Source organism: Lipotes vexillifer, unplaced genomic scaffold, assembly GCF_000442215.2.
Source record: "Lipotes vexillifer unplaced genomic scaffold, Lipotes_vexillifer_v1.1 scaffold1091, whole genome shotgun sequence".
Lineage (NCBI taxonomy): Eukaryota > Metazoa > Chordata > Mammalia > Artiodactyla > Lipotidae > Lipotes > Lipotes vexillifer.
In genome coordinates this window covers 420,808-444,171 of record NW_006773710.1, presented here as the reverse complement: position 1 = coordinate 444,171, position 23,364 = coordinate 420,808, and the positions used below count along the sequence as shown (strand labels likewise).

The 23,364-nt window shown below is 36.7% G+C and overlaps 1 protein-coding gene across 1 annotated transcript in view; it reads left to right on the top strand.

Annotated features, from left to right (window-relative positions):
* Positions 1-1,079: 1,079 nt before the first annotated feature.
* GPM6A (glycoprotein M6A) overlaps positions 1,080-23,364 on the top strand; it is a 133,956-nt gene continuing 111,671 nt past the window's right edge. Inside the window, exon 1 of the mRNA XM_007448452.1 lies at positions 1,080-1,613. Within this exon, the coding sequence (XP_007448514.1) occupies positions 1,577-1,613 (37 nt within the window). The 5' untranslated portion in view covers positions 1,080-1,576. The remainder of the gene's footprint in view (positions 1,614-23,364) is intronic.

Sequence of the window (23,364 nt, the reverse complement as noted above, 5' to 3'; positions counted from 1 at the left end):
TTAAATTCGTTTGAGGAGACAAAATAAATAGCAAATAATTGTAGAAGTGAGAAGGCTAAACATTCTTTTAGGAGAAATCTTGGGAAATACAGAGGACTGTTGTACAAGAATTGCCTTTCTCCCCAATAGTTGCTTTTGTGATGGTTTTGAGGGTGATATGGAATATGCTGCTGACCCACTTTAATAAAAAATGTATGTGAAATATATGCTCTAATGCAAGAAACGTATACTGTGGGTGATTAGGAGGCAAAGTATTTTTTATTAAAGGTAAGGAATTACAGTTTTGTGTGTGTGCACACACGTGTGTTTCTCTGTGTGCTTGCTTCTTTAGAGATGGAGACGGAGACAGGGATTCTTCCTTTCTTAATACTCTAGGCAAGGTTTATGCCCCCTGGGATACTGTTTATTTTTCTTCCTATACCTTTTGTGAGGTATGGAGACCCTTGGATCGTGCCCTGTCACTCAGTAGGCTGAAGTGCAAATGCTAATTTGTTGCCAGACTGCAGCGTTGTGATTTGCATTCCAAATCAGACTGCAGAATCCCATTATAAATTGCTTATCCTGCCGTTCCTCATCTAGCATTTGTTCTTTCTGCTTCCCCGAGAATGACCCTTGAAACAATTCTCTTTCAAGACATTCCCATTTAAAATCAGTTTTCATGGCCGAAAATCACAACAGTATATCACAAAGACATCCAGAGATTCTTTTTTACAGAAATTGCAGTGTTCCTCTCCCTTTCTTGCAAGAGTTTCGTGGCGCTGAAGTGAAATAATGACTTAAAACATATCTTTCAGGCTTAAAGGTTTATACTCATTCTTTTGAAAACCATCCTTCTTTATCTTTTTAAATCTGAGAGGTGTGAGCTTACAAGTCCTCTCTCAGTGATAACCTTTTACAGATAGACCCTGAGATGGTATAACTGCATCCTTTCTTGGCACTTTTAAATCAGATTAGCCAGATACGTGGGGAGGAGAGAACAGGAGAACGCAGTTTTGAAAGGTATCTGACTGGGTGAGCAGTAAGACCGCAGCATAAAGAACCGCCGGGAGTCTGGGCTTTCCCACTCTGGTGGCAGCGAGGGGGAATTACGGGTTGGTGGTCTGCTTCCTGTTAGGAGAGCACCCCTCCATCTGTTCCCAGCTCAGCCTGTTTCCAATTTAAAGCCCAGATTTCAATACAAACCTCAATTTCTTTTCCCCATTTGAAATGCAAAGCAAGTCTTTCCCGTCCTAGAGCCTCTGCCACTGGGATTCAGACCCCCCAATTTCCCCCCCAAAATTCTCAGGCTCTTTGCTTGAATACCTGCTTACAGTGGTGCACAATGGACAGCATTGAGAAGAAAAATTAATAATCTTCACGGAAGAGGAATTTGAATGAAATTGCACTTGACAGCCTGTCTCCAAGCAAGCAAGAAACGCGAGGGAGCCTGAGCTAAGCTCCGAGGACTTACCCAAGCCGCTGCTGGGGGAGCTTCCCAGGGACCAAAAAAAAAAAAAAAAAAATCGCTCCCTTCTCCTCCATCTAATTGAGCTTTTGATTAATTCCTTGTACGAGATTCTGCTGAAGAAAGGTAGCCATGGAAGAGAATATGGAGGAGGGACAGACACAAAAAGGTACTGTGCTAGAGAGGGGTTATTTGTAACTAAGTCATTATTTCGCAGTTTCCTTGTTTGCTTTAGACACTTGCCAGGAAGGCTAATGAATGTTTCTGTCTTGGAAGGCGTCTTTTGTTTCGCCTTTAGTCTGTTCCCCGCTTGCGTTCGTATCTGGCGTGCATGTTGCCACTATTTGCAAATCTTTCAGATATAAGTGTCCAGATGCGGAGTTGAGCGTCAGTGACGAGAGCGTTGCGCTATTGTTGCGAGCTGTCCCTTGGGCCTTTGTTCATCGTCATTTATTTCATATTTTCACGCTTGTCGAGCTGGGTCAAGGGATTCCTGGTGTGAGCCATAAATGCAATATTGGGAGCTGGTTGTAGTTAAGAATCTGGTGATGTAACCATTATCAATACCTCTGAATGGACATCTGATAGAACAAAGACCTAGAGTGTATTTATTACGTTTTCTTTGGTGCGCCTTTTTAAAAAATCCTTTTTTCTTTGAGCGGATGCAGTTGAGTTTTAATAGAGATGGAGCAAAGGTTCATAAATTTTCAGAGTGTTATGTACGGTGACATGAAGGTTTCCCTTTCTATAGAGTTGATTGCCATCAACTTCTGCATAATAAATGTCAAGGATATTCTCTGATGCATTTTCTAAGCGGGTGAGGTATATCTGGCTGTGTAAGTTAAAGTGAAATTGTCATTGTTATAGGTTGAAAATGGCCAGATATTGGCAATTTTTAAATGATTCCAATGCTGTAGAGTTTGTGTGTGTGTCAAGTGGTAGCTTTGGAGGGAACGGTAGCTTTCACCCCAGAATCGGCAGCGTTTTCTCTCATGTCTGTTCAAGGCTTATGTGATGTTATAGAAAACACTCTTGTGTTCTTAGGATGGAAAGAAACATTAACACAGGTAATGCTACTTAAAGGTTACATTTAAGAGTAGTACGGAAAAGATTCAGCTATCAAATTTGATTTCAAATATACGTAAATGCATTATTTTAGAAAATTATATTTTACATGATAAAATAGGTAGGTTGGAAGTATAGTATAGTTTTTACATTATTTTGAACCATTCAGGTTTGCTGGGTCTTTCACCTCAACACACACGTGCACACACTCACATATACATAATAAGAGACATTAAATACATAAAGGTTTTGTGGAATCAATAGAGGAAGGCAATAGATAAACCAGTGCCCAGATTTTAGACATTAGCACACTTGTTAATGATACTCTGTAACAGAAACACAGTAATCTACATAGATAGAATGTGATCTTTTTAAATGAAAAGAAAACCTCAACTGCCTTCCTTTACTATGTGAACAAACAGCTGAAGTGTTCATCAGTGATATAAAATGGCAAATTAATTTTCATCCTTAAAAGGCATCTCAATTGACTGTTTTATTTTAGGAATAAAATACCTTATTTTAATATCTTCTTATAGCACATAAGAAGATTGCTTCTCGGCCAGTCAACCTGTTTAAGGAAATAGAAGTTTATCATTTTAAATAGAAAAATGGTATTCCTTACACTAAATAAAACCTTGAGATAAAGCACGGATTGTGGTAACAGGTTGAGTATGTCTGAGCGTGCCTTGGTAGATGCAAGAAAAATGATGCCAAGAAAAATGATGTAATTAGTTGTGATGTTTTTTTCTCCAGTAACACTGAAAAATCTTTCCTTCGTTGGGGTCGGGGTAGCGGTGATGTGATGATCACCTCCACCTGTCTCATGGGGTTCTTTTTATCATAGATGTGCATACTTAGTTCAGGAACAGCAGTGGAAAACAATTTTTAAAAATTAAAATTTGTATAATGATCTCTAAGTATATCAAGATATATAAGTAAAATATCTGTGATTAAGCTTTTTTTTTCTTGATGGAGAAAGAGAAGGTTTAATTTTCTTCATTCCTGGTCTTCTATTCCTTTCAACTATGCCTATGACACCTTTTCTGTATGTTTGTTGTTAGAGAGTTATATTTGAATGTAAATGCTCTCTCTACTTGAGTGGAGGCAGGAAACAATGTGATGGGATCTAAGTTGGAGGAGTTCCTTGACAAGCAGATAAAAATCATTTGAGGTTTTTAAAGAGTTTAGGTGGACAGATTTGATGATCCATCCACTTAAAGGAAGGCAACACTTTGCATCAACCCCTATCCTGTTTTTCTTAAATTGCATAGGACTTTCTTAAGTAATATTTCAGATAGCACAGAATTCTCTGACATTTGAAAGATGCTTTCCTGTCCCTTCTTAACAATTTAAATCGATTCTTCCCTGTTACAAATTTAAAGGACTTAAATTCATGTCAGTGTTTACTCATGTCACCTTCCAAATTCAGCTAGCATGTAAAATGGAAGCCAGTGGTTTCATAAACATATTTGGAAAAAATACAATAGAGTTGATATTTAAGGACTTAAAAAGATCTTCCGTAGGAAATGTATTTTTCTTCAAAATGAGTTCTCCCTTCCCCACTTATTCTGACAGGCAACCGAAAGCAGTCCTGTGACATTTGCACTAATTTAACTCTATGTGTTCAGTTCGGGAGAGACGATAATAATGGGGTAACTTCACCGGCCGTTCTGCTCGGTGAACCCATGCCTTGGTGTGAAAGGGAAATGGGGTCATTAATCTGTTATTCCATCCATGTGTGCCACCCTTCCCAAAGGTGAGTATATCTCATTGTGCTGAGTGGGAGTATAGTGTTTTAAGGAAACATGTTTTTTGTAAAACATGCCCTCTAAATGAAAGCCAATTATTTTATCTCGAGTTCAACCAAAGCAACAGTGTTCTGGTATTGGAGGAAAAAAAAAAAAAGAAAAGAGGCTGTTTTGAACTTAGCCCTTGGGTTCAGCCATAATAAACCCAGCATCACTGCCATGAAAAATCGAGATACATGGTCACCAAATCCAGCAACAAGGGCTTCATTTGTCATAGAGAGTTGGGCAAAGTGCATGAAGAGATATTTTACAAAAATTTAAAAGGTATACGTTTATGACTTGTAGATATGCAACTATATCTGGAGCATTTGGCCCGGTCCTCTGGGAAGAGATGTAAATGATTTGAGGGTGTCTGATCATTAGTGAATTAGTGAATGTGTGTTCATATGGCCAGCCAAGTGGGTAGCCATTACTTTGTAGATAACCTCAGTGAACACATTACTGAATTAGGAGAGGTCACAGAGAAGGTCACTGATGAATCAATGATTAGAAGAAGTGATTTAAAAAAGTGATTATATAGAGATGAAAAGAAAATAACAACAGACAGAAGAGTGAGCAAGTTGGAATCTTCATAAACTGGCTGAACTGTTCCAAAGAGCCAAAAACCTGATGGATTTCATTTCTGAATAGGAACATCGTATATGAAAAAAGCCTCAAAATTACAAGCTATGTACCGGAAATGTTTGATCAGCTCAAAAGATAGCCTCAGTGTTACTCACCATGTTTTTCTAGCATAATTAACTAGCAGCATGTGCATCTACGCTGTCAACTTCTCCAGCTGAACGGGGTCCACCGCTGGCCTCCTCTGAGAATCAGTCCTTGGTGACCCTGAAGGACATAGAAGGTCACACTTGGTGGGAACAGCCCAGCTTCCTCACCTCAAACCCATCACGTGGCCACTGCTTAATGGTGCTCACTCAGCCTCAGCCCAGCACCACTAACACAGGTGTCGCGTCAGCATCCTTAACTTGTTAAAACCAGCAAGTATATCTCAATGAAAGGACAGTGCACAGATCCGTTTTTTCCCGGTCAGTTGTCATGTCTGTCTATCTCATAATTAACAACACTGTATGATTATATTTATGTCTGCTCATAATTATATACTTTACATTCGACAAGTATACACACATAGGACAAAAGCATATATATCATATTTGTGGGCTGACAAAGTCTTTTCAAAGCTTTTTTTGACTAGGGTTATTTCTGCCTTGCCAGATGACTTTGGAGCCTAACTCTTCCTTAAACAGATGTCATCCCTGAAGAAGAGACACCACCGTAATAACTGAGAAGAGAAACGGCTTCAGCTCATCATCTCTAGATGATGTTGGTCAGTGTAAATTACCCTGGGATTTTGGTGCCAGACAGTGGCCTAGGGACTTCACATAAATTAACTCATAGACTCTTCACAGTGACCTTTGGTGGTACTAATATTGAGAAGACTAAAAATCAAATAGGTTAATTAACTGGACCAAAGTCTCATAGTAGCAAGTAGCAGAGCCGGGGTTCGATACAGTCAGACGGTGGCCATGGTCTGACTTTCAACTACACCCTGCGTTGTTGCACTAGATGTCAACGTGGCCTGCCTGCCACACCCCCTTCGTAGTGACTCAGCTCCAGCCACATACTAACACTGCACTAGTCAGCTGTGCTTGGTAACTCATGGCTGTGTTCTTTATCACCAACTCTGGCTTTTTTGGCCAGATGTGAACAGCTTCACCAAGGGCAACCAATCCGTAGGTGAGCCAGCAATCTATGACCTGTTAAGTCTTGACTCCAAAAAGATGGGCTCGGTCAATGGGACTCCTCTCTTGAGGTTGGGAGAAGATGCTTCTTGGTGTGTTGGGAGGGTCTCTTTATCCTTCCATGCATCTTTCTAGTGACTGTGCTGCCCATCCCCCAGCTAATCTGAGTGAGTCTCAGTTCTTGGCAATCAAAAGACCTCTAAGTAAAACAGATGTCCAGATCCTTTTAGGAAGCTGGTATGAAGGGACTTAATGTTAAGAACTTTTCCCCAAGTTTAACCTGCTAAGTGGCAACTGAACCAAATGTACACTTATTGTATACTTAAATGTCAACTTGACACATTACTCTTGAACACATCCTAGGTGATGCTGAATTTTTCCCTCACCTATATTTTATTTTTATAACGAATAATTAATTCACCCTAAAACTTACCAAGTAAGCATTGGTAGTAAAATATTTTGAGAACCATTGCAAGAGAAATTAAAGAACCAGAATGAGTCAAAATGTCTGCTTTATTAATAGAATTAGAATCTCTAATAGTGCGCCATTGAAATCCATAGGCCTGTGACTAGGAAAATAACAACAACGTCAAAAACCTTCGAACAATCATGGAAATGGAAGAAATTAATTAGCGTCCTTTTGCTTTTTGGATGTTAGCTACTTGTAGACTCATGAAAAAGGGAATTTGTCTTGTCTAGACAGTAGCTCCAAGTGGACAAACTTCATCTCAACAAGCATTGTCAGATGTCATCAGCATTTGGACAACAAAGCTAGAAGCTTAGAGATTGAGGTTTTATAAAACACATAGGAAAACTCTGTCCTGTGATTTGACAGCCGTGCTTTTACTAGTGTTTGCTGCGCTTTAAGAAATTAACTTCATGTTGTTCTAAGACACCCGTCAGCAGGGAAAATTAGGTGTATTTTTCATAAAATTTGGTAAATATTCCCAGAACTCCTGCATTTTATGACTTCTATCGTTTAGATTTTTTTTTTTGAATTTCTGAATTTTATTTTATTTATTTTTTTATACAGCAGGTTCTTATTAGTTATTCATTTTATACATACCAGTGTATATATATGTCAGCGTAGTTTAGATTTAATGTTTTAGAATATTGTCATCTTATGTTTCCATTGGATCTGTTGCTAATTATGTTTTTCAAAACTGTGGGTGCTGTTTGTCTCTGAGACCCACATGCTCAATAACACAAGTTCTGCCATCTTGTTAGGATAAAGGATATATGTCAGGTGTTTTTTACTGTATCACTAGAATGAGTGTATTCACCTTTTAAAGTGAAAGCGCTTAATATAGTTACTTCCTTAACTCCTTGAACTGAAACTTAGTCTTAAACATTTAAGGAAATTGAGAAGAACAGTATGGTGGACTGAGATACTGATACAGAATGAAGGTAGAGTGATGACTTCAAAATGGTTCTTGGAAATTAATTATTCTTTAATCTCAAAGGCAGTGGTGCGTGTGGGATTCGCAGGATACAGGAGATGACTCCTAGTTTGTCAAATTTGGCCTCCATTTTCCTCGACACATACACTCCTCCCAACCCCCTCCTCCCCATGCAAAATGTTTGACAGTTTTCTTTTTCATACATCGAAGACAGACTGCCTGGCTTATTTTCAAAATCCTTTTGGATAGCATCCATACTAACAGGTGGCACAGCTGTGGATTAGCTGACATTGTAAAAATAATTCACGTTTTCCCATGTGTTCTCTATTCAAATGGTGACCATTGTCTTAGATAGTCTTAATCTGAAAGAAACTTCCTTTTTTGCTCTGAGAAAATAAAGGGAAAGAAAAACAAAAGGTAGCTGACTGTTTCTCTCAACTTGCAAGTGGGAAATTTAACTTTGGTCACAGGTGAAATTCTGTTTTCTGTGGCCCGTTTATAGAGTTCACTGGGGAATAAGTTACAATATGAGCAAATCTGAGATCAGAAGGCCTGTTGGGTTGTAAATGATTTGTGTTCCTAAAGTATTAAGACATATCAACCTGCCAGAACATCACTGCTGTGTATAACCAGAAGAGTTTCCAAAAGAGAGAAAGACATTTTTGGCACATTGTTTAAATTGCTTAATGTTTTTGGACTTAGATTTCTATCATATGAGAAATAATAGTCTTTTAGTACACCTACCTCTACAAGAGAGTGATTTGGTGGAATCAATCCCTGAGAATGATTTTAGGAACATAAAACATATTGTTCACATTTGCCTCCTATATGGAGCTTGTGTGCTTTTACTTTGTTCACAAGTAGAGGTGAGAGAATTAAAAATTTTTGCTAATTACCATTTTCCACTAATTAGTAATAGAGATTTCATTGTTTTGGCAAATATTTTCTCTCTTTTAAGGCAACTTATTTTCTCCACTAGAAAGGCCCTTTGAATGATGAATTAGCTGTTTTTTCTTAATTAAAATAGAATGTGGAAGAAAAACTTTATAATTATTTATATTCCTTTATTGTTAATTGATGCGAAAAAGTTCTAGTAAATCATTCAAATAAAGAAATAGTGCATGATCAAATCCCTTTCCCTGAAAACTTAGCCATTTTTTTCAATTTTTGGGACACCTCTCCACATTTCCTGTATCAGTGGATATACATTTTCATTTGCAATAATCTATACCATATCAGTTTTACACCTCAACTTAGTGACTGAACATCTGAAACATAGCTAACTGCCTGTACTAACATGATGTATTTTTCATGGAAAAGTAGTAAATATAATAGCAAATATTTAATAACCTAGGCACTGTCCTTAGCATTTCATGTTAAGTGTCTAATGTCAAATATATATGTTAACATTAATTCATAATAAAACTGTATTGATTATAGTTTTCTTATCAATTTCAAAGGTTCTTTGATTTTCGAGGACACTATCTAGTCAATGGCTGTTTAGTTCAAACTTAACTCTACAGGGAACTAGAAGAAAACCTTATACAAATATCCAGAGAACAAAGAGGGTTTTAACTTAATGAAATGAGATGGTCTTCATTTCAAAGAAAATAAAATGTGTCTAGTTCGAAAAACCATTCTTTCCCACAATAAAAATATTCAAATACAAATTTGGGAATTTTAGACTGGAAATGTCTATTTCAGTGCTAGTAAAGAACTCTATATATTTTTGATAAAACATCTTTCAGTATTTTGCTACTAGAATCCGTTTTTAAAAAGATAGGATTGAGCATTGTTTGAGCAATGGGATGCTCAGATATGACATTGAATAAGGTTTGTCCATTAAAACCAACCTTAGGCTTTGAGAAGTTCTGGAGGTCTTAAGCAGAGCCCATATATCATTAAACCCAGATTCATTTAATACTTCAGAAATATTATTATAATTTTGCATCAATTTAAAAAAATCTCATCCTTTTACAGTAAAGATGACTTTGAATGCTACTCATACAATAACTGAACTTAAAACGTTTAAAATCTCTTCACTCCACCGTCCATAATAGAAAGTAGTAATTAAGCCATAAGGTCTGGAATTCGGAAACCATGTACTGGATTCTCTCCATAAACCATAACCATGTAGAAAACGCAGACATTTTTGTAGCCAGCTATCATACTGAGTGGCCCATTAACTTGTGGGTTTCCAGAGCAGGTGACTTTTGCTACAGTCGTGTTTTTCTGTAGCATAACTTGATTTCTGTGTAACTTCATCTGTACTATTCAATCCTAGTTTTCTCAAAACCCATTTTTTAATTTTTTTGAGAATTCGTTTTCTCTACCATTATCTCTGGGATTGATGGGTTTATCGTGAGTATTCGATGGAATAGTGATAGGTGAACGTGCCTATCACAGAATCTCCAGCAGAGTAGGAGTGTAGTCAGTTCAGGTTCATTCTTCTTGTCTCTTCCCTCTCATCATAACACATTGTGACCATTTACACAATAACCAGGCAACTTTCCTTGAGACAGAGAGCCAGAACTGCAAATTAAACAATACTAGATTTAATCACTTGCTTGAATTGTTGTGACAGTCATTTTCTAAATGTTGGTTTAGCATTTAATAAATGACTTCTCATATTATCTATTTATATAAATGTTATTTCCCTTCTTAGGGGTCTTGGGGGTGTAGATTTTACCTTTTGTTCTTGAACCCTCTCATATTATCTTTTTATATAAATGTTATGTCCCTTCTTAGGGGGCCTTAGGGGTGTAGTGTAGATTTTACCGTTTGTTCTTGAGGCCAATCTGCAAAGTCTCATTCATGTCTTGTGATGATGATGATGGAAACTCAGAGGAGAGGAAGAGAAAGAGGAGGGTGAAGAGAAGGAGGAAAGATGGGGTCAACCATACAGGCTAAAAGGATGAAACACGTTTCCTTCCTAAATAAAGACAGACCTCACAGAGCAGCTAAACCTAGCTTGGAAGAATGCTGCCATGACTCCATCTTATGCCATTAGATTTGAATTTTAGGAAGTTCTTTTTTCTTCTGGCCTGCAGTACATTCCGTAGTTTGACAGCAAGCTTCATGAAAATGAGTAGACTTTCGTTTTATTATGAAAGAACCCACATATTATTCACATTCCAATTTTAACAATTCAGTGAAATTCATTGAACTGTCAAGTTTAGCGGATGGTTACAGAAACTTTGAAAGTTATGTCTTAGAACTTTTTATAAGATGCTGAGAAAGAAAACGTAACATAATGGTTTATAAATTTGCCGACACTAGGCTCACTGTTCATTGGAGTTGAACAAAGAAAAAAGTGCAAGAGGAAGTAACAGTTTTAAATTACTGAGGACAATTTAACAAGATGAGGTCTTCCTGAGGCTCTATCTAGTCAGTTTTCAAGATGATAAATTCAATGACTAGCACGTCAATAAGGAACAGAATTTCTTTTTACCTTCTTTTATGCTTTCCATTCTCATATTCTTTTCAGTATGTAGTCTGTACCGGTTGCCCAGCATTGTGGCCGTGAACAAGGCTCAGTCTGAAAAAAGGGCATTTAAGCTCTAGTCAGTGGTATGTGGGGAGTATTTCCATACAATATTTGCATGTTTATGTCTTTATCCCTGCAGTTTGGTGTACTAATTTTTTGGTATATCATCACTGATTTATGCTTGGAATCAACGTATGATACATTATCTGGTGAAATCGAGAGGGAGTTCTTCTTGAACATCTAAAGTTATGTAACGTTTTGTATGCCAGTTATATAGTGAGGTCAAAAAAATAAACTCTTGGGAGAAGATAAACTTATCTATTTATATGTTCTTTTTATACAGTGATTTGTTGCAACCCTAGATAAAAACTTAGTCATCAAAGAGGTGACAGACACTTACTACTGATACTGATCTCTACTCCACAAAAGAGTGAGGGGATCCGCTAATATATGACATATATGATTCTTTCATAATGATGTTTGGAATATCATCTGTATATCATACGTGGATACCACTTTAATACGAATATTAAAATTTTTTTTTTTTTTTTCCTGTACTCTATTTGGCCTACCTTCTTATTTTTTCATTTGTATTGTCAGAACTGATCACCATATGTGAATTTTAACACCTTCATTTAGATTTTCACATCAGTATTTTGTACTCAGTATCCAGTTCTTCTGTTTCTAAGAACTGTTTTTTATGACAATGCAGAAGATACATTACTGATTGAGTACTCAAAAAATTTAAAAACTAGATTCATGGCCCGGTGCATGAACCTGTGTCCCCTGCATCGGCAGGCGGACTCTCAACCACTGCACCATCAGGGAACCCCAAGGATCTAGTTTTTTTGTTTGTTTGTTTGTTTTGTTTTGTTTTGTTTTTGCAGTACGCGAGCCTCTCACTGCTGTGGCCTCTCCCGTTGCGGAGCACAGACTCCGGACTCGCAGGCTCAGCGGCCATGGCTCACGGGCCCAGCCGCTCCGCGGCACGTGGGATCTTCCCGGACCGGGGCGCGAACCCGCGTCCCCTGCATCGGCAGGCGGACTCTCGACCACTGCGCCACCAGGGAAGCCCATATTAAAAGTATTTTTACCCGTTGTTTCTGGTAAGGTGGGAGAAGAGTTTATGTCACATTCACAGAAGGGTCATCGTTACCATATCTGGCCCCAACTCTAGTACTTTTATTTATTCTTTCAAATTCTGCAATGATGCAAAAGCAACATCCTTATAACCTAATAATTCTGAGGTCTCTTCAGGCAGCTGGATTCCCCTGCCTCTGTCCCACCAAGCATTGCAGTTTTTAAAATATTAAAAATAGTGTGTTTTTTCATCTAATATGCTCAATTAAAAAAAATCAAATCCACTGGCCACTCCGTTCCATCTGTGTCAGATTGTGGGCACAGTTCCTCCTGTTTATTGACATATGTTCATTTTGCTTCAGCCTTTAAGTATGAACAGAATTATTTTTAAGTGTCTCCTGGGTGATTTGTGACTTATTTGACTATATTGTAGATGTGTTAGTTTGACCATCGCAAATTTCTAATACCAAACAATTTGTTCTACAAAGATGACATTTCAGTATGTCTGTACTGTCAGTGTGCTACCTTTAATGAAAAAATTTAATGAGTTCATAGTTCCTACATAGGAAATAGAGAAATAATATATGATATGACATGATTAAGATTTGCAAATCATATTTACATGGAGTTTATAGTAAATTTATCGAATATTTTCCCCCCAAATCATCGTGAGCTCATTAATTTGTTGTGCTATTTTACCTTTTTAGCAAAACTTGGCAAAATGTTTGGAAACTTGATTGATGTATTCGTATGTAATGACAAAGCCAACATTTTTGTCATTTTTGAAGTTGTACGAGTTTGGTACTTTGGTGGCCTGTTCAGCAGTACTACTCTCGGTCTATGATTTACTCTGCCTGCCTAAGAGAAGATGGCGTTTCTTTTCATGTAGAGAGTGGAATATCTGCATTGTTTTTCCCTGGATTAAGTCACACTCCAAAGATCATTTTCCATACCTGTGGCATGACTCAGTGGAATCTCAGCTCCCACAAGCTGAGAATGGCATTCTGTCGTGAGTGGTTCTTTTTTTATATCATCTACGATACGTTTACAAGGCTGTTTGTGGTCCTTGAGGTACAAAGATTTATGTACCATTTCAGTAATGAATGTAACTCAGACTCAGAGATAATAATAATTTAATTATTATTGTTGGTTATTTTGAAGTTTTATTGTGCAAGAAACAGAAGCCCTCATTGAAAGGGTCTTACAATCTATGTTTTAGAAATGTAATAAAGCAGTCATTTCAAATAATAATTTTTAAAAATTGGGCTTCAGTTGCACAGTAATGCAGGACGGCACTGGGGAACAATGGAATGCCCTTTAGTTTATGTAGATGCATAATTTTATCTTTTAATTTTTAAGCGTGGGTGTGAGAAAAAGTGGGAATGGATGGGAAAGACTTGGGTGCCCCTGATCTTACTATAGGGTGGTCTAAATAGTTTTAGACCAGTTCTGGCCCAGAGGTTGGGGAGTCCCATCCATATGTTAGATGATGTACATTTAGTACAATAAATATAAAAATCACATTATGAAATTGGATTTATGTATACATGGTTTGCATACATTGATTAAGTAAAGCAATTTATTTCTCAAACCCAGGTTTTGGTACATGTATAATTTTATCTTTGTTATATTTTGAATATTCTTTTTAGCTATTTATGATTCCATTTTGTAAAATCTGAAATAAGTTCCCTCTTCAATCTCTGTGACAATGTTTAATCATCCACTCCAAATTATAGAGCTACTGGAGTTGTTCAATGACTTCCTGACCATGTAGAAATCCAGATAGTTTAAAAGAAAATTTTGTACTCTCAGGATTGTATTATTTGAAACAAATTTTTTTTTAATTTCTTTAAAATTTATCATCAAAAATCTATCCCACTTAAGAGACCATAGCAAGTTGAACGAAAAAAGAACTTACCTGGAAAAACATTTGAATCTTATCCTTATGAAAAGGGTTTTGCAGTATGCCTTTTGGCTAAGGGTTGCTCGTGTGTTTGGAAATATGTTCTATTTCTAGCGTAACAACTAGACGTCTTTCGGAGGTGTCCGTTGTACCTGTGCCCACTCCGTCTCTCACTACGTTATTAAATTTTTACTTTTGTATATAAAAATGTCAGTGTTGTCTCTGTGCCCTATGTGCTTTAACTTTGTTGCACGAATATCAGTCTTTATTATAAGTTGAGTTTCCACAGTTGTTTTCAGTTGATTCTTAGGTTCATGGAATTTTCTAGTAGTTCATGGGGAACATCAGCTCAGTGTCTGATGCATTGGAAGAGGTCATTGAATGCTACACTCCAGAAATGACAGTGGTTCAGAGTCAGTCGTTAAAGAAATCGGTATATGTTTGCGCCAAAACAGAAATGATGTGTATTTCAGAAGAGGGCTGATGCCTGTGAGAGTCTAGAGAAGAGGTCTGGCTGGAGCTTCCGGGAGCTGAGGACAGAAAAGTGTGGGATTTGCCTAAGGTCTCCAGGGGCCAGCAGTGAGCCTGGTAGAGCTATTTAGAGGGCATGGTTGGGAAAGAATAATGTTGTTTCCCATTTTGCAAAATGAGAAGGAAAAAAAAAGGATGTTACTATGTATCCAGCCACTGAAATCTTTGTACTCTTAGCTCCTAAGTAGCCTCTGGCAATGATTTCCAATTTCCTTCATTTTCTTTTATGTGAAATACAGCTGAGGCTTTTCCAGACAAAATGTGCCAGACAAAAATTGAACACCTCTTTCGGAGCGGTGTAAAAATTGCATTTTACACCTTGGTAAAATTGCTTTCCCGAGGAAATCCATTGATTGTTAATCCACTGTGATCCTCAAGTTTCCTTCATTCCATAGCCAAGAGCTTCTGTCTTGCTAGTTAGATGCAGTGGCACTAAAAGGAAATGTTTATCCACCCCTCTAACTAGATTATAAATATCACAAATGGAGTTTTATTCACCTTAAAATGGTGAATTGAGCACTATTATAGAACATTTGGTTTAAAGATAATCTCAATATCAAGTTGAAACAACTGAGCTTCCTTAAAAACTGTTAAATGATACACAGGCAGCCTTTGGGGGAGATAAGGTGATGATTTTGCCTTAATCTATTAGAAATGAATAACTTGTAAGAGAAGAATGATTATTAACTGTACTTTGCAATGGATGTGCTATTTTTGTGCCTTTGGGATTTATGTGTCTTTCTAAGTTGCACAAGTATAGCAGTACCAGAGTCTAACAGAGTAGCTCTGCCCTTGGTTTGCTGGATGCTCACCAGTTTTGGGGTGTGTTAAAACATAGGTTGCTGCCCCTCCTCCCCTCACCTCAAGTTTCTGATATAATAAGTCTGAGGTGGGGTCCAAGAGTCTGCATTTCTAATACTTTCCCAAATGATGCTGTAGTGGCTAATCCTGGGACCACATACAGAGAACCATTGGTCTAGTATATTGCTTCCACTGGGTAAAACTCACGGTGAATTTCCCACCTGAGGTTTATAATTTATATATATCCAAATAAAGATAGTATGGATTTGAAACCCGAAAGCCTGAGAGGAAAACATAGAAATGGCAGTCATTTAAAATAAGAACCTTCTGGGCAAATAACTCAAACATTTTGCTTTTGAAAATCAAAAGGGTTTTTGGGGCTTCCCTGGTGGCGCAGTGGTTGGGAGTCCGCCTGCCAATGCAGGGGACACGGGTTCGTGCCCCGGTCCGGGAGGATCCCACATGCCGGGGAGCAGCTGGGTCCGTGAGCCATGGCCGCTGAGCCTGCGCTTCCGGAGCCTGTGCTCTGCAACGGGAGAGGCCACAGCAGTGAGAGGCCTGCGTACCCCAAAAAGAAAAAAAAAAAAGGGTTCTTGAAATCTATGGTCATGTGCATTAAGTTCTTGATTACTTCAAAAAGTTTTGTGAAATGTGCAATGGTATACAGTCCTTCATCTGGATTATTCAGTAGCTGTAGGAGAAAATTACAATCATGGGATGATGGGGGAAATTGACCGAGTTGGAGGACCTACCGTGATTGAAAATATTAATAATGTGTGCACCAAGAAAACAGTTATCATGTATTCAGTATACATGGGAGCTCAGTTATCTTAGGGGGATCAAGTCCACGTCACACCTGACTGCCAAGACCTGTTGCTGGTATTAATGCTATTGTTGATCTCATTAGCGAATTAACAAATATTATAAATAAAGAAATTTCATGTCAGAGATCATGAAAGATCCCATGAAGACCAGCTCTAAACTAAGTTGAAATAGTTGGTTATCACTCTTGGTCAATAGTTGGTTATGACTAAGATCACAAGGCATCTTTTACTGGTAAGTTAAATAAAATGGAAGCAAAAACTGTAACTGTCGAGATACCAATTATCACCATGTATTATAGAGTTATTAACTTGTTATTTTTTTGCATTCTCTTTTTAAATGTACATAAATTATCTTGAAGAAATGAAATAACTAGCAGTTTTTTACGTGTTGCTATGGAATATAATATCAAATTAGCTAGTTTTTCTGGAGAACAGAATGCTTAAGAATCTAAGGTAATTGTTTTACTATAAAAAAGGAAGACATAAGCTTAACACACACAAAAAACATAGTTGAGGACTTTATAGAAATTCTTGAAATTATTGTTTTGGATGAGAACAACTTTCAGGGTGAATTCAGTATGCTCCGGGGAAGGAAATGCCTATGGGAACTTATTACATGTTCATTAGCTTAAAAACAAACGAGCAAACAGCTTGCATAGATGGAAGAGCTTGAAGACTGTGTCTTCCATCAGTACTACCCCTAGGAATTACACCTCTTCTCTTCCAGAATCCCCAGATGTAAACATCACTGCTGAACTATGATCTGGTTTTGGTAAACACAACCTAAAAGCTTTGTTAATGCAACAGCATGGGGCAAATGACTTATATTCTAGCTTTTACATATTCATAATGAAAAACCCTCAACTGCCAGAGGGAAGGTGGTGGAAATAACCAGAACCATTCAGACATGGATCCTAACTCTTCCATATACTGACCTTGTTTTTGGTCCTGTAACTTAGCTTCTGATCAACAGACTTAATTTTATCATCCATATGTTGGGATTGATATATCATTAAATGAGATAATGTTTATAAATCATCTAAACCATCGGCACTACTTGGTAAATTGTACAGGATCAAAATGGATTTTTGTTCATCTTTTAGAATATGTTACTGTTTTCATTCCATGATGCTATAGGGCCTCCCTCTCCATGCTAAAAGACATCTCAAATCCGAAAATTTTGTGATTATTCGTAGATAATTATTTTAGAATGACTATGTGCCAGCCACTCTGCTAAGTGTCACTGAACAAGGCTAGATTATGGAGCTTTTTTTTTTTTTTTTTTTGCGGTACGCGGGCCTCTCACTGTTGTGGCCTCTCCCGTTGCGGAGCACAGGCTCCGGACACGCAGGCTCAGCGGCCATGGCTCACGGGCCCAGCCGCTCCGCGGCGTGTGGGATCTTCCCGGACCGGGGCACGAACCCGCGTCCCCTGCATCGGCAGGCGGACTCTCAACCACTGCGCCACCAGGGAAGCCCAGGTACTTTTTTGATTTTTACTTTACAGGTAAGGAAACCAAGGCACAGATATTTTTTTTTTTAACATCTTTATTGGAGTATAATTGCTTTACAAGGATGTGTCAGTTTCTGCTGTATAAGAAAGTGAATCAGCTATACATATACATATATCCCCATATCCCCTCCCTCTTGCGTCTCCCTCCCTCCCACCCTCCCTATCCCACCCCTCTAGGTGGTCACAAAGCACCGAGCTGATCTCCCCGTGCTATGCGGCTGCTTCCCACTAGCTATCTATTTTACACTTGGTAGTGTATATATGTCCATGCTACTCTCTCGCTTTGTCACAGCTTACCCTTCCCCCTCCCCGTATCCTCAAGTCCATTCTCTAGTATGTCAGCATCTTTATTCCCGTCTTGCCCCTAGGTTCAGGCACAGAGATTTTTAGTAATTTTCCCAAGGTCTCGCAGCTAGTAAGTGGTGAAGCTGGGTCTTAAACTGTGGTGGTCTAGCTCCAAATACTCTTATTCCAGAAAGAAATTGGTTTCCAAAGATACCCAAATCGAGAAAACATAAATTGAATAGGGTTCAAAAATAAAACAAAAACTAAAAGATGAAGGCTAATTATGACAAATGGATGAAAATTGTGAACGAATAGAATCAAGTTTATATTATCAGAAAAAAGTATTTTCCAACTTTTTTCTCTCTAAACCCCAGAGTTTTAGAACATTGGAAGAACTTCAGCATCTTAAAAGAATTTAAGGAAGAAAATAATTACTGTCACCATAAACAATGGGAAATGACTTTAGTTATCAAGGCATTAGGTGCTATGAGTAAAGAGTGTAACTAGTTTTCTGATGTCAGGGTGAATTCATGGATACTTTATAGAACGTTACAGCACATTCTTAATTGTTGCGAGGTGGGAAAGGTGAGCGTTCAAGACGTTTCTAAGAGTTTACCAACAGGGTCCTACATATCTTAGAAGAAGCATATTCACATTGTATGGAGCCACAGAACACACTGCAGAATGGAAATTAGTAATAGTTTGGGAAGCAGGCTACCCAGAGTCCGTAATATAGTCCATAATAGTGGATTGATCTTTACTAGTTCAAAGAATATATCAGTATGGATACGTTTCTAAAATACAGTATTAAATGAAAACCGTATTTAAAGCCAACACAAGTACTGTTTGTATGCACATACATTATATTGTTTATACTTGCTTGCTATATTATTTGTTTTGTGTTTGAAATCTCATAATTAAAAAAATTAAAAAGTAAAGACATCAATACAATAAAATGGAAATACTACATATACTTTTACCTTTGATTTCAGTTTTTCCCTTGAAATAGGCATATGTTAAAAATATTTTTATTAAACATAAATTGTTTATAATTGTATAATTTTTATTAAAACTTAGTAATTAGAAGTTAAATTCCAAGATAGCCTTATATTGTATTTTAAAACACATGAATGAATTAATAAGCACAATGGAATTGAATACTCCCAATTTTATTAATATTCATCAGTTATCATTATCAACTGCTGTGCACTAAGTAAACTTGGTTGCTATTTTAAAAGCTAATGCCATTTCCAACCTTGTAGACTATTTTTATAAGAAAAGTTGTATTTCCCAAGTACATTAAAGCTAAATGTATTATAACAGCAGTAAAAGGACTGTATGAGATTACCTCTTCTTTTTGGTTATTTTCTTCCTTTCATTATTTCTTAGTCTGATTTTTTATTTTTAAGTGCACTTTTAAGAGTAGACACCAACTATCCTATGTAAAATTCTGGACTAAAAAGAAAATTTGGTACAACCTGTACTCTGAGCTTAATGTTTCCCACAAGTTTGACTTGGCTTTTTATTGCAATTGTAATTCAATGCAAATCCCGAAGAAATAAATGCTATATGTTACTACCACTAAACACAGGGATTGAAAGTGCACATCTGAGGTTTGAAATCCCAAATGAAAATGAAAAAGACTAAAATGCATTTTTGTAGTAAGATCGAATTATTCATCCAGGGTCAAGGTCATACTTTAAGCAAAACAAATACAATCATTTATTTGTAGCATTATTACCTCCCTGAATACATCCTTTTGTTTCTATGCTGATTTTACCTAAGACTTCTTAGGTTGTGCGAAGACTACTCAGGTTATGTAATTAATAAGTAAACGTGATCACAGGCTCTGGTGTCAAGGCATTAATTTGATTAAAAGATATGCTTCCCATTAAGATGTTAATATATTAAAACCTTTTTGGAAGGTGTACGGGACAATATGTTAATATTCAGAGAGGTGGTCAAAACCAAAACCATTTGGAAAGTAATTGTTCTTGTGGAAGTATGTGTCTGTGTGTGTGACTGTAGTACAAAGGTGCTAAATATTCCGTGTGTTTTAGACTAGCGCTTCCCTTGTAATATAATCATTCTCTGAGTCACCTATTAGGTAAGAGATCATTGATGCTCCTCTCCTTTAATAGATTAAGATGATTGCAGTCAATTCCTGAGTTCAGTTTCACACAAGTAAAATTAGCTTTTTATAAACTAGATTTTCTTTACATATGAAAGCATTTATAACAGCACATCCAAGAACTTTACAAATTCATGTGGAGTAATAAAGTCAGCTCCAAATACTGTGGCTGCCAGTGGTTGGATGGGTGGCATATGGCAAACCATTTAACCGCTGTGACCTTAAATCTCCTATTTGCAGTATTAAGGAAATGCACTAGAATTCCATATCTGTGAATATATCCATATCTATGAATTTTAGGCATGCTCTTTAAGCCCGATATTTTCAAAGGTAATATAAGAACATTATTACATTCTTGTCACCTTACTAGGACTAGAATATATCTTCTTTTTTAAAAAATTTTTATTGTAGTATAGTTGCTTTACAGTGTTGTGTTAGTTTCTGCTGTACAGCAAAGTGAATCAGTTATATGTATACGTATATCCCCTCTTTTCTAGATTTCCTTCCCATTTAGGTCATCACAGAGCACTGAGTAGAGTTCCATGTTCTATACAGTAGGTTCTCATTAGTTATCTATTTTATGCATAGTAGTGTATATATGTCAGTCCCAGTCCCCTAATTCATCCCACCCCCGCTTCCCTCCTTGGTAACCGTAAGTTTGTTCTCTACATCGGTGTCTCTATTTCTGCTTTGCAAATAAGTTCATCTGTACCATTTTTCTAGATTCCACATATAAGCGGTATTATACGATATTTGGTTTTCTCTTTCTGACTTACTTCACTCTGTATGACAGTCTTAGGTCTGTCCGTGCCTCTGCAAATGGCACTATTTTGTTCCTTTTTATGGCTGAGTAATATTCCATTGTATATATGTAGCACATCTTCTTTATCCATTCACCTGTCGATGGACACTTAGGTTGCTTCCATGTCCTGGCTATTGTCAGTAGTGTTGTATTGAACATTGAGGTGCATGTATCTTTTTGAATTATGGTTTTCTCCAGGTATATGCCCAGAAGTGGGATTTCTGGATCATATGGTAGTTCTATTTTTAGTTTTTTGAGGAACTGCCATACTGTTCTCCATAGTGACTGTACCAATTTACATTCCCACTAAAAAATATATATGTTTTCTATTCATACATTGTATTTATCTTTACTTATTTCTTATAAAATAAGCTCATTTGTCATCTGATGTTATATACAGAAGAAACTCATCTGAGTGTCAGTATTCTGTTAGCTAATAGATAGAGCCTACACATAGAATAATTATATTAAAGTGGAATTTCTAGTCCAAAACACACAGAAGTATTTACCAGAAAATAGGAACATTCACAATTTAATAATTTATTCTCTCCCTCTTCCTTTTTCTTTCTCTCTCTCAGACACATATACAGACAGACACAAACACACACATAACAAAAGCAAATTATTATAAATACAATAAAGAAATTGTCAAGTGAAGGCAGAAGGTTTTATATGTTTTATATCTAAAGGATTAGTGTAAACATTTCTTTCAATCCAGGTTTGGTATTTATGCTGGCCTTCTTTTCTTCTACAAGACGAAACAATACGTCTTTTTTTCCAATTAATAAGTGACTTCACTGTGTTGCAATAGTCCTTAAATCTTTAGCATTTGTTGTTCTTGCCTTTGAACTAAAGACTTCCTTAAGCAATAGTTAACAGGATTATAACAACTTAACCCAGGCCTTCATAAGTTTTCATTTTATGATACAGAATTGAGATAATTTTGCTATTCAGTGATTTCCTATTTGGAGAATATGGTATCTTTACACCAGGGATAAGTAAATGCCAAAAGGCACTTGCTTTTGTAGTAAAAGAGAAGCTAAATATATATTAACTTCAGGCATTTTTTTTATAGAAAAGGAACTCTTAAAGGAAATAACCAAGGCAAAGGATTAAAAGCATCATATTTGTGATGCTTAAAGCATTCTGATTATTTTTTAAAATGATGATGGTCTTACTGCAAACATCTCTATAGTTCAGACTCAGGAAATCAATCTTATTTACTTATTTCCTGAGTTCGTCCCTTTATTCGTCCCTTTATTTTGCTGGTGAATTTGTTGACAGATAGTAATTAGGTCACTGTATTGAAATGTCCATTGTAAGCTCAGAATTCTCTGTGTTGGTTGGCGTGACAACCATAGTGGTCAATTAAACATGCTCAGAAACTGAGAAGCTGTGCTGCTCAGGTTAACTAGATGGGGAATAGAGCACCGTCCAGAGGAAGGCAAAATGGACAGAGACTTCTAAGAACTGCCTTGGATGTGCTATCCCATATTTATTTGTGTGTTATTGATAAGTTAAACTTATAATATGTACAAAAAGCTAGATGTTTAAAAATTCATTTAGATTACCAAATATAGTTTTGATTTTATATGGATTTTTAAAAGGTTGAAATAGCCTTAAAATATTAAGTCCTCTTTTAGAGAAAATGCTTAGTATTCTTTGTGACAAATATAATTGCTATAAATGATAATTTCTATCTAGCTATTTCCCTTTTAAGTCGTTCCATGAAGTGCATGGCAGATGACATACACAGATGGTGTAGATTGGCACTGCCTTTGCTGGCCAGTGTTGTCATAGCCAAATTTAGGGACCAGGGAGATGGTGAAAGGATAAATCATTAACGACAGAGACAGAGCGTTGGACAAAGACGGGATGGTATGGTTCACTATCTTTTTTTTTTTTTTTTTTTTTCTATTTTTCAACTCCACCCCTTTGGCTGATACATAGCTATTAACCTAAGACAAATTTGGAGGTAGTCAGTGAAAGCAAGTTATTATGCTTTATATGGCACTTTATTTTTTTGCCATATATTTTATTTCTAAAACAGACAACATTTGGGGGTTAGGAGAAGGAATTGACTGTCTAGCAAGATTTTTTTAAAGTTAGCTTGTTCTGATCTGGCTAATAAAATTAAAAAGACAAGATAAAATGGACATCAGAGTTTGAACTGTTTCTGTAACTCAGTTTAAGCAATTGATATCTTAGGTAAGGAAGTTGGCATATTTTAATTCGATTGTTTTTTATTAGTATGCCTGTATGAAAATTCAAGTACGGATGTTTTCATTAATCAATGAAAAATATGAAAATCAACTATAAAAATAAATACTTTTCAATAGGCTAAGATCATTCCAAAAATCCTTTGTCAAAATCAATTTAAAAAATCAGTATCCATTATAACATTTTTGAGAGGATGAGCTATTACAGATCGTCTTCACTCTACAAAAGGAAATGAACTGTATAGGATTAAGGAGCTAATTAGTGATAGAACTGAAAGCCCTGCTGGCCTCATTCAAATGCAGGCTTTTTTTTTTTTTTTTTTTTTTTTT